The sequence below is a fragment of the Vidua macroura genome, chromosome Z (genome assembly GCF_024509145.1).
Source record: "Vidua macroura isolate BioBank_ID:100142 chromosome Z, ASM2450914v1, whole genome shotgun sequence".
In the NCBI taxonomy this organism is placed as follows: domain Eukaryota; kingdom Metazoa; phylum Chordata; class Aves; order Passeriformes; family Viduidae; genus Vidua; species Vidua macroura.
Genome location: NC_071611.1, coordinates 11,569,906 through 11,582,405, shown reverse-complemented (window position 1 = coordinate 11,582,405; position 12,500 = coordinate 11,569,906). Strand labels below are relative to the sequence as shown.

The following is a 12,500-nucleotide window of genomic DNA, read 5'->3' as shown; positions in this document are numbered from 1 at the left end:
TTGATTACTGAATGAAAGGCAGAAATGCATCATACTGGTAAACAAGAGAATACTGTTTCTTACAATTTATCTCACTGTTAATAAAAGAAGACTGTATTACAGTCTAAGGACTGAGCTTCAGCTATATGAGTGCACAACACTGCGCATGTGCTCACACATGAGCAAAATACAGATGTTTCAAATACACAATGATTACTTGTATAATTGAAGCTGAAATTAAGTTCAGTACAATTCTCTAAAGAAGCAGCACCTTTGAAGAAAGAATCAGGTTATGGTTCTCTTCATTCCCTTACCTCTTGTATATTTTGCTCAAGCACTGAAATAACTAAGTTTCCCAAAACCAAGGAGAAGTTAAAGCCAAGATATTCATTCTAAAAACTAAAATTAAAATTCTCCATACATCAAAACATATATATGGTCAGCAGTTTCCATAAAGAACTTTTTACCTCATGAAACTACTACTGCTGCCAAAATCAGTCTGTTTATAGTAACTGAGGTGATAGTAAATGAAAAAACAGAGCAAAACCTAGAACAAGTAAATTATATTTACAAATATTAAACTAAGTTTACACAATAAAAAAGGAATAAAGAAAAATGTTTTATTTTCAAATTCTGAATTAAAAAATACTCCTTTCAATTCCATTCTATTTTACCGTACTGTACAATGAAAAACTACTCCAAGTCAAAAGTCACTCAATTAAGAGCAAGGGTGAAAATAATTTATTGTATATGGTATTCATCTGTCATATTTGGCACAATCTGAGTGGATAATAAAATAGCACAGATTATGCAAAACTGGAGTAAAATATCTTCCTGTTCTCTTTAATTCATGAGCACAGAAATGAAGGGACCATTATAACATGGCACACATTCTCAGCACAGATATCATCACACTTTAAAGCACAGAGTTTTCTGTCATGAGGCACCATCTTGGGAATCTACCACTCCAGCAAAGCATCCACAGAAGAAGGCAGAAAATGGTATGGTTTCTTAAGTATTAATGAATGTTGTGCATCTTTACTTTTCTGAACTCTGATAGGTGACTACATTCTTATAATAGAACTGTCATGCAGACCTTAAGAAGTTTTACTGATTTCTTCAGGTGTTCTCTGGAAGAGTAACTCACAAACATAACTGGGGCGAGACTTCTTGCATACTACAAGGCAGCAGAGATCAGAGAAATTAAAAGAACCAAAGACTGAAATACTGAAGAGAAATAAAACAAATATTGAAGAAAATCAGGATGGCTGGGAAAATGCATATAACTGTATAGTATATACAAAGAAGAGTGAACTTCTTGATAAAATTCTGCACTCCAGGTCCTGCTGAACTCTGAAACAGAGCAGCTAGAACCACATATACACACACCGTCATCTGTAGACAGAAAAAAGCACTGTACAAAGGATTGGACTTTATTCTGTATACAAAAGAAAACACCTGACAAGTAACAGCCCAAGATCTATAACCAAAATGCTGTTTTAACCAATCAGAAAAAAAAAGTTAGATGTGGGGCAGAGAATTTTACAAGCATGAGTTTTTTTACTTGAGTGCTTATAGGTTGAAGCAGGTAATTCACAGTTAAGTTAAAAAGATTGTGCGAAATAGTCCAAGAGTGTGAAAATGAGAACATGTTCCATTAGACACCAAAAGGAAAGTAGCTGCAGACACATCAAAACCAGCATCCTAGTGGACACAGCTCCAATAGGTCATAGGCAGGTCAGTTTTTAAGGAAAAATCCAATTGAAATATAAACATGGCATTATGGAAACCAGACAAATCTCCCATAGCTTTGTCCAGCCAGCACTGATCTAGGCATCAGCTGTAGTGCATAATCTAAATAAAGGGATCAGTTTGTTCATACACCTGGAAGCTGTCATATTTTGGAGCCTCCTAACAGTTATGTGTAAGTGCAACATTCACTTGGATGTAAATTTGTTGAATGGTCAAGAACAGTTACATTCATATACTACATCATATTATGACTTTCTGGGGAACCACCAAAAATATTAGGTAATGACAGGGCTTGGACCGCCTCTTGCCACAAAAAAAAAGGAAAAAAAAATTATGAAAATCTACAGATTCAGGGTGAGCACATCAGGTTTACTTTAGTGCATTCTATGCTGAAAGCAAGCTCGAGCACCCATGGCTTTTAGAGTTCATTCTTTTCTGAACCCATTGGCTGCTGATAAATAATGAGGAAGGAAGGCCAGTTCTCTACAAAAACAAGCAAATAAAAATAAACTAGGCCACTTAGCAGGTGGCAAGAGCTGGTAGTAAGTAGGGCCCAAACCACTCACCACCACATCCACATAGCACCACAACTTCAGTAGCAGCCAGCCCTACAGCGGAGTTAGCTCTTTTGCTTACCTATGCTTCCCTGTTCCTGCTCAGCAGCAGCAGCATGAGGAACAACAATAAAGTAATGTTGCTTTCAACTATTCTATTCCACTCCAGGACTTCTGTACCAAAATCTGCAAGCTCTCCAGAGCTACAGAAATGCCTTCCAACCCTGTTCATAAGCAGCAAAATCCCCAGAGCTCAAGATGACACTCAAAGCTCAGAAGAGGAGGACAATGGCAAAGCCCAGGCGCCACCCTGTTTAAATACACATTCCAACAGAGAAAGAAACAGATCCTTCCAAAGAGTGATCTGTAGGGCACATTCTGGCAGGGCACTGGCAACACTGTTAAGTTTGGAAATAACAATGAAGATTAATTTTCTCCAGCCTTGAGTAAATTAAACGGCTGTGAAGTCTGAAAAGCAGAAGGAACCATGCAACAGTACATTTACAGCTTAGAGGGGTGACAGTTCTACAGGAGGAGCTTCTCTTTCCCTTCCCTGAAAAGGCTAACATATGGGCACACTGCTAGCTTGCTCTGGCTTTGTACATGGCCTGGTCACACTAAAGTCAGCCCAAGTTCAGCCACCACATTCAGTGAAGTCAGGATTTCACCCTCTACCTTTTTAAGGACCAAAGAATGGTCACAGATAATACCTTTATTGAAACTCTTACAGATAAAAGAGGAATTTTATGTACTGACCCTGCAGGGATTTTTTCATGTACAAGCTTTTCATCAAGGAACACCAACTCTGAGCAATGATGTGGATGCCTGTCAAGATGGAACTTAACAGAGGTCTCCAGTGATTTTTAATTTAATACCAGGCTCTTGAAAGAAGACAATCAATTAAATGTATATATAAGTAAAATCTTTAAACATCTTTTCCTCACAACTTCCAATACAAAGAAGCAGAGGGAGTTCAAATTCAAAAGAACATAATACCCACTGCCCTGATGTTTTTATCCACAAATATCATGTAAATATTAGAATTTGATGTTCCTTTTCAAAACAGTAGTATGGACTGAAATACTTTTGTGCTTTATCAGTAAACATTTAAATAAACATGTTGCTCAGATGACCATCCTTCAGCTACCATGTGGAAAAAAAGAGATTAATTAAATAATCATACTGAAGTCAGACAAAACAGTGGCTTGGAAATTTTCCAGATGAACACCTTCCAATGAACTTTCAATATGCGCTGAGCAATGCAACACAGTGTAAGACAGCATTTGAGGATAAGTAAGCTCTTAAGTCATCTGATTCACAGGAAACTAATGAATTTGGTGATGTGATCAGAGACAATGTCTTGACTGCTACAGAGTCTGCTAACAACCGTTGTGACAGACTGAAGAGCAGAGTAACTTCTGCAACTTCTATACCATGCCAATGTGGTGATGCAGGAGCAAGCACATCTAAAACAGTACTCCCCTGCTGCTGTCCACAAATGCATGTTTGTGGGAGAAAGGAATTAATACTTGACTGTGTCAAGTCCTGCTAACTGTATTCAAATTAAGCATGTTAGTTCAGCTCACTTATATAAATTTATCTCCTTGAAAAAACAAATTCACACAGATCTGTTCTGTTACTATTCTTTTTTGTTTCTCCAAAGAATACTAGTGTAAAGTTACCTGGTGCCTTTAGGCAGAACTTAAGAACAACTTTTCTCTCCACCTGCACTTAATCTTGCTGTGTTAAGAAAATTGAGACTCTACGGGAATAATACTGGTTCCTCACTCACATGACTCACACACTTTCCGCATTTTCACCTTATTCTTAAGTTGCATGGGTAGATTAACATATTTTAAAAAGGGTCAGCCATAAGTACAATAGAGCAACCTCATTTCTGTCCCTTTAGAGAGAAAGGAAATAATACTACACATAGCCCAAATCTTGACTTACAAAGTATTTCTGCTGTACACACTCAATCCTAATTCACTTACAATTTGAACACACTCACTTTATTCCACATACCTGAACTGAAGTATGCAGCTTCTGAGGCATTCTCTGCAAGGTGTTCTACCTATTTGTATCCTCCACCCTCTTCCTTCAAACTGGCTTAAAGAAGGAGCTCTGCATGTTAGAGTTCAGTTCAAGATCACAAAGCTTCACAAAGTTTTGTGAAGAGGGCACTTAAGGAGGCAATAGTTGAACTGAGCTTCAGCTAGTGCAAAAACTGAAGAAAGCAAAAATGGAAGGGAAGAACAGCATGATCTTCGACCACTTAAAGGAAGAAAGCTAATGAAAAAAGTGAGGAGAAAAAAATCCTAAGACAATGATGACATAAAATGAAATACTAAAGCACAAGACTAGACTATCTCCCCCATTATAAGCTGCTCCAATTAACATCATTTAAGGCATTGCAGTAGCCAAATTTCAAGCTTCATTTAACAGAACCTTTTCTGGAGCCACAAAACTACCTTCTTTCAGAAGCAGAGGCTATGAATTTACATGTGTGACTGCTGTTGAAACACTGGGTCTTAGACTGCCTATTTAGAGTGGTAGCAAATAAACATATCCAGTTATGAGCATGATTTCTTTTCCATCCAGAGCACTCTCTAGCTATGAATGGATGATTCTAAAAGCACATCTGTGTCCAACAAAGTTAAGTCACCGAGGAAATCAATGCAAAGCTTTTTTTTCTCTCTGTGTGTACAATGTATAAAGATGCTAAACAGTCTCCACAACTCCAAGATGCATGGACACCCACATACAGCACTGCAACTCAAGCTGAATAACAGAACTGCCATTAAAATGCCAGTCCAGAATTTGTCTGCCCTGGCAGACAACCCCTTCCCCCCACCACCAGCAGCAAGGTATGCACATGGGGATGGTGGATCTGTTCATGCACTGAAAAGATGTGTATGTCCCAGGCAAAGACAACTGAGAGCAAGTCTACAAGACAGCAACATAGATTGAGACACTCTGCAACACAGAGTAATAACTGAAGTATTCTGAACAACAGCCAAAAGAGGACTATGTTTAAAAGAAACCCCAAAAAACAAAAAGCTACTCTACAACACTTAGTACCAAGAAACGAGCTGAGAGGAAAGCCACTTTGGTATCAGGAGGCTCAGAGAAGGCTAAGAATGATAACATAAATTCTGAAGGAGGAACACTACCACAGAAAATCTGAAAGAACTATGTTTTGAAGATCTCTCTTGGAAAGTTTGCCTACCAGGTGAGCTTCTAAACTCATGTAAATATTTCAATTGTAACAGCTGCAGGCTCACACTACTAATCATTTAACTTGGAATGTGCATCTTAAAATTCATTCAAAATTCACTTCATTGTTTGTTAGTTAATTCTATTATGGTTTCAAAGCAACCATTTACTTCCAACAAACTTCAGTGCTATATTATGTTCCACAGTATTCAGAAACAGACCATATCAAAATTGTCTCTTTAAATACTACCAATTTATTCAGCAGTAATAACTGTAAAAAGTTTCAGTAGCAAATCAAAACTGTTACTTGAAGTACATTTGAAGTAACCTATGAATCTACACAGCACATACAAGACAATCCAGGGATCAGGCCTAGCTGGAATGGGGCTGGGAAAGGCAGGTGCTGCTTGACCAATCTTATTTTCTTCTACAACTTAGTGGATGAGGGAAAGGCTGTGGATATTGTCTACCTGAACTTTAATAATGCCTTCAACACTGTTTCCTACAGCATTGTCCTGGAGATACTGGCTGCTCATGGTTTGGACAGGTGCACTGTTTGCTGGGTTAAAAACTGGCTGGATGGAAGGACTCAGAGAGAGTTACATCCAGTTGGTGGCCAGTCACTGGAAGGGCTCCCCAGGGCTCAGTGATGGGACAAGTCCTGTTTAATATCTTTATCAATCATTTGGATGAGCAGTTCAAATGCTCCCTCAGTCAGTTCCCAGATATCACCAAACTGGGTGGGAGTGTTGATCTGCAGGAGGACAGGAAAGCTCTGCAGAGGCACCTGGACAGGCCGGATTGATGGGTCAAGGCCAATGGTATGAGGTTCATGCCATGTTCTACAACATGAAGTGCCAGGTCCTGCCCTTCAGCTCCATGCAGGACTATAGGCTTGGTGAAGAGTGGCTGGAAAGCTACCCTAGGAAACAGACCGGGGGGCACTGAGCATGAGCCAGCTGTGCCCAGGTGGCCAAGAAGGCCAATGGCATCCTGGCCTGTATCAGCAATAGTGTGGCCAGCAGGACCAGGGCAGTGATTGTACCCCTGTACTCAGCAGTGGTGAGGCCACACCTCGAATTCTGTGTTCAGTTTTCGGCCCCTTGCTACAAGAAAGACATTGAGGTGCTGGAGCAAGTCCAGAGAAAGGCAATGGAGCACAAGTCCTACGAGGAGCAGCTGAGGGAGCTGGGGTAATTTAGCCCAGAGAAGAGCACCCTTGGGAGGACCTCATCCCTCTCTACAGCTACCTGAATGGAGGATGTAGGCAACAAGTGACAGGATGAGAGGTAATGGTCTCAAGCTGTTCCACTAAAGGTTTAGACTGGATAGCAAAAAAAATTTCTTCACAGAAAGGACTGTTAAGCACTAGAACAGGCCACCCCTGAATTACCATCCCTAGAGATATTTAAAAGGTGTTTAGATGTGACATTTAAAGGCATGGTTCAGTGGTGAACACAATGGTGCTGGCTTAGCAGTTGGATTTGATGATATTACAAATCTCTTCCAACTTAAACAATTCTATGATTCTATATTTGGCCAGCACTGCCTAGTTCATCCAAACTCACAGTAAACAAAAGCTAAAAGGTAAACTGAGACAGCTGTTTTAATAAACAGGACAATTCAGCCACTGCTTCTTTGCTAAGAAACCTTGATCTAAAGAGTCCCTTACTGTACTAACCTCCATAGAATGTACTTTAAAGCTGTTAGGACCAGTTCCATGCAACTGCAGAAGAAAAACTTTGGTGCTGCTTTGCCCTTCTGCATAGAAAGAACAGCACTTTCCATGCTATCTCTTCCTGTCTCTGTTCCATCTCAAAGTCTCAATCTGTACTCCTGTTTGTAGTTTAGCAACAAAATATGCAATTGCTATCTGTTAGGTTTAATTGTACAACACCCTGGTTCATGAGCAGAACATTTACAGAGCCTCTACCAAAAAAGCACATTTTAGCAAGCTCTTTTTTGTGAATGGTCACGTAGTGCTAGAATGGGAAAACTAGAAATTAAATTTAATTTAATTTAGAATATTCTATTTCACCTAAATCTGCTATCTTTTGCTGGTTAGTTTTGAAATGCAAGGGTTTCTAAATGCAGAGTTTTAATTTCTTTTCAATGAAAAAACTAAACTAAATAGATGTGGAATTACATAGGTCAGCTTTGTCAAACCAGCTGCATTATGAATTAATCTTGGCCATAAAAACCTCAGAGATCAATTTCCACTAGATTCTATACTAAAGAGTTTCCCCCACTCCTTCCCCATAACAATAATGACATGAGAAGAGACCAGTGTAGCAACTATTTTGCAAATCTTATTTTTTTTCCTTGAGAATTATATTTTTACTGACAGGCCAGTCACTGAGGCACCATCAGCAAGTAGTTTCTTGATATTACAAGGCTACAAAAAGCTGGTGGCATTAATTGAATAGGATCACCATTCCAAGCAAGCAAACACCAGTAACATCCGGATAATAAATACAGTGGAGCATGTGGGATGGAGCTGCAATCACATCTAACACAGAAACGCAGAAACAAAATACCTAAGAACAAAAACTGACAAAAGAAACTTCTCCACAACAACCTCACAATTAGTTTGGAAGAAAAATTAATAGTGAAGAAAAACAAGATTCACAGTCATTTTCATTAGCATTTAAGGTACTGTAGTTGGTGACCAGTGCAAACTCTGACTGCACATCTCTGCCTACAGATGGGACCCAGCAGTGCCTTGTTCTGTTTCTCAGGCAGGACTGTTGGCAGCAGATCTCATCGTATTTTGAGCTCCTGGACTACAACACATGGACCAAAAAAGGATCACTATTTTCCACAACAGAAAAAAACAGCACCTACTAAATGACTGGCAAATCCAATCCTGACCCCAATACGACTGTCATCTGCAAGGATGGACTCCAACCCTATAGCTCTAATTCACCTCGGGCAGGAGAGACCGCCTTCAGAACAGGCACCAACTGTTTGCACTCAGCCCTAGCTTTTCCACACAAACACGTACAGAGAGCTATTTAGAAATTATTATTTATGCAGCCTCTCATATTAACTTTTATAAGCCAAATACTGCTGCAAGCTACTTTGACATAAACCTAGAGTAGCAATTGCTACAGACAAGGAACTCTGTTTCCACGTCGACCCAGCAGCTAACGGGTGAAAGTGATCCTTAATAAACAGTGTTTTCCCCCCAGAAAACAGAAAAAGGGGGAGAAAAAAAAAAAAAACCACAAACGAGAGAAAGAAAAAAAGAAGAAAAAAACACCACCAAGAGCTACACTTAAACCCCAAAACCGCGGCAGCCTGGAGCCATGGATCTCAGCGCGGGGTGCGCCGCCCGGCTGGCTGCCCCACTCCGTGCTCCGCTTCGCCTAGGCTGCCTTTCGCCTTTCTTTCGTGGTTGTGGGTTTTGGTTGCTTTTTTTTTTTTTTTTTTTTTCCCTCGTTCTCTCCCTCTCCTATTTTCCTTTTTTTTTTTTTTTTTTTTCCCTTTTTTCAGCGCTGAGCCCCGCGTTCCCCACGCTGAAAGCTGTCCAAGCCCAGGACCACACACAGGCTCCCGCCCCGCCGCGCCGCCCGCCCCTCCCCCGCCGCGGCCGTGCGCACTCCCAAAATGGCGGAGGGGACGCCTGCCGGCAGCGCCGCCGCTTCCCGCCGCCGGGGGGACGCGGAAACCCGCCGCCCGCAGCTCGCCCGCACTGCGAGGCGGAGCAGAGGCGAGGGCACGGGGTGCTGGACACGGGCTGTCCCGGCGGCCCTCCGCTGAATGCACGGCCTGGCCGCCGCGGCCACCCGCGGGCGGAGCAGTGGTACGCGCCGCCCGGGGCCGCGCGCCCCATCTCAGTACCCGCCTCCCGCCCCGACAGCCGCCCGCCTTCCCCGCCGGCGGCCGCTCCTCCCGGGCATGCTGAGCGGCCCCGGGCTGCTCTACCCGGCCGGCCAGGAGGGCAGGGGCGGCAACAGAAAACAGGGGCAACCTCCGGACTTACCTTCCACCCACAGCTCCTCCACGTTGGTCTCGAGATTAGCTGCCCTTAATCCTACAGCGAAAGCCCCAAATATCAGGAGGCCGACAACCAAAAACTTCCCGCAGTTTTTCTGAATGTAACAGCCCAGTTTAAACAACAGTCTCTGAAACTTTGCTCGCAGCCACAGCGGCGCTTTCCGTCCCGTCGCCTTCCCCTGCAAAGCAAGAAGAGGTCAGTAGTTGCGGGCTGCGGCAGCCGCCAGAAGTGGGGGGAGCCCCCCAGCCCTCCCACGAGCGGGACAGCTCGTGTCCCTTGGGGCGCAGTCCCCGGAAAAAGGATGGAGCGCCGTGAACAGCTCAAACAGGCATCCTGCCAGCAGGGCCCTTTGCCCCGCGGCCCTGCCGAGCAGCCACCCTCGAGCACGCACACAGGGACAAGATGTACCTGTTGTCAGTCATCCTTGCCCCAGACCAACACGTGGGTTTGGGGGTGACAACACTGCCTCGGCCCCCTGTGCTGGCCACCACCATATTCTTCTCTTGCCCGAGGCATCGCCACCAGCTCAGGCTGCAAAGCATTCGCGCTGGCAAGACCCGTGGCTCCAGGGAAGAAGGAACCACTGCCGAAGAACCTCAACAGCCACAAGAAAGAACAGTCCCTTTTCCTGTTCTCTTTGGAACCCCAGAATGGCTGGGAGGAGAGGCGGGGGGATTGTATGACAGATAGTGGGTAGTAGTGGCCGCTTCCCCCATTCCCAGCTCCTAGCAGGGGCTTGGTGCTGAGGCAAGACCCACGTGGTGAGCAGCGCTGTAACATCTGCAGTAATTCATTTCCATAGAGTTTGGAGACGCTGTGTGATCTGAATTAGGAAGTAGAGCAGCCATCTGTAAGTTACGACAATATTTGTGAACGGAAGAGGGCAGCCACATGGATTTTTTTTTTTTTCCTCCTCCTTTCCCTCTTCTTACAAAGCCTAGAAATCCGCTCCCTGAAGTGAAACCATCCCTGAAGCAAGGCAGCTTTTGGAGATTGTTTACTTTGAACATTTTTTGGCCGGCGGAGATTGGCGGCTGGGGCTGTCCCCCCCGCCCTGCCTGGCCCGGCACCTCCAGTCCTTCGCGGGGACTGGCGCGGCAGGGTTAAGGTGGCAATTTGTTTACGGCCCTCGCTCCCCCTCCGACCGCCAGGCAAGGGAGAAAACCGGTGCTTTCTTTGCTGGGGGACCCCGTTCTCCCAGGGCAGTCGCCGTCTCGGCGCTCGGCGGAAAACTTCACAAAAGCCCAACTTCTGCCAAGTTTCGGCCGTTTGCTCCCCTGTTCCGGCCGGGAGCGGGTGCTGCCGAGATCACAGGGCGCTACGAGGGGATGGAGAAGCAAAAAGGAAGCGGACAGAGAGAGGGGGGTAGCGGGAGAGCGGGACTGAGGTTAGCCATGGGGAGGCCGGGATCGAGCCGAGGCTATTTCGGGAAGTTTAGGAGAAGTGTGCCGCAGCACAGGCACGCACCAGGGCAGGCACAGGCGAGCAGGGAGGGAAGGAGGGCACTCTCTCCCGCACTGAAGAGTCACAGACGTCCCTCTCTTTTTCCCAGCATTTTATTGGTGGCCGTTTCGTTTCCATCTCCTCCTTCCACCCCCACGAGAAAACACACCACCTCCCTCCTCCTCCCCCGCGGAAAAAGCAGCACTACCACTAGAGTGTATCTCTGGAAAAAAGAGTGAGAGATTGAATGCACCTTTGAAATCTGCTCCAAGGCGAAAGCCGCATCGCAGTAGCTTGGTCGCTGCAGATACTCCCGGTCAGGCACCGCGGCGCGCCGATTCCCTCCGGTCCTTCGCCGCCTCCCGCCGCCGTTTCTCGCCGCCCGGCCGGGGTGGCCTCCGCCGCCCGCGCTGCTGCTGGTCTCCGGCTCCGACGCGTTACCGGCCGAGGCCATGTTGCCGCCGCCGGCGGGACGGGAGAGCTGCCGCTGGCGCTGCCGCGGCGGGGCCCGGGGCCCCGGGGGTGCGGCGGGGCCGCGGGGGGCTGGCGGCGTTGTGGGCCGCGGGCTGATGCTGCTGCTGCGGGGGCTGCTGCCGCCGCCGCCGCCGGGGCTGGGGCTGCTGCTGGGGCTGCTGCGGCGCGGCCGCCTCACGCGGGGCGCGGGGCGGCGGCTGCCGCCGCGGCCGCTCCGGCCGAGTCGCTCCCCGCGCCTCCCATTGCCACATCGCGCGCGGACCCCGAGCTGCAGGCGGTCGCTCCCCGCGCCCGGCGAGGGCGGGAGGACGGGCGGGCGCGACCCCCGGGATCCCCCGGCCGCCGCCGCCGCGCTATCCTCCGCTCCCGTTGAAATCGCCTACTCCGGCCGGCCTCCGCTGCCTCCGGGTAGCCGCTGTCCGCGGCGGCGCTCAGCGGCGGCGGCGGGGCGGCGGCGCGGCGGGCCGCGGCTGCTCCTGCTGGGCTGCCTCGCCGCGCTGCACCATCCTGCTTCAGGGCCGGGGTGCTTCCCGCGGGCCGCGGGGCCGGCGGGGTTCCGCGGTTGGCCCCGCCGCGGCGGCGGGCGGGCGGCTGCCTGGCGCTCTCCCCCGGTGTGTGCGCGGCAGCACCGAGCTGTAGCCCCTCAGCTCCAGAGATGAGATGAAGAAGAAAAAAAGGACTCTCTCCATTTGGATAAAGAGGAGGAGGAGGAGGGGTGGGGGGGGGTGGGGGGAGTATGAGTGGAGAGAGAGCGAGAGAGGGAGGGAAAAAAAAAGGGGCTGAGAGCCCGCCCCCGGGGCTGTCAGATGGCTTGGGTTTCTGCGAGGTGATTGGCTCGGGGAGGGTAGAAATTACTCAGCAAACATGACTATTATTAGCTGCTTAGCAACAGCTCACCAAAGTAGAGAGACCACCCAGGCCGGCAACCCTTGTGTGTGCATCTCCAGCTTCAGGGGGAGCCTTAAAGAGATCCAGTCTTCTTTGCATGCAATACTTCCATTAAGGAATGCCTTCTCCCTCTTTCTTCTTCGTTTTCTTTTCAAGAGCGTTACTCCCCCTTCCCCTTACTCCCCTCCCCCGAC

The 12,500-nt window shown here is 46.9% G+C and overlaps 1 protein-coding gene across 1 annotated transcript in view; it reads right to left on the bottom strand.

Moving 5' to 3' along the window:
• PTCH1 (patched 1) overlaps positions 1–11,496 on the bottom strand; it is a 66,514-nt gene extending 55,018 nt beyond the window's left edge. Inside the window, exons 1-2 of the mRNA XM_054003843.1 lie at positions 11,198–11,496; positions 9,487–9,679 (exon numbers count right to left, since the gene is read on the bottom strand). Of these exons, the coding sequence (XP_053859818.1) occupies positions 9,487–9,679; positions 11,198–11,398 (394 nt within the window). The 5' untranslated portion in view covers positions 11,399–11,496. The remainder of the gene's footprint in view (positions 1–9,486; positions 9,680–11,197) is intronic.
• Positions 11,497–12,500: the final 1,004 nt, after the last annotated feature.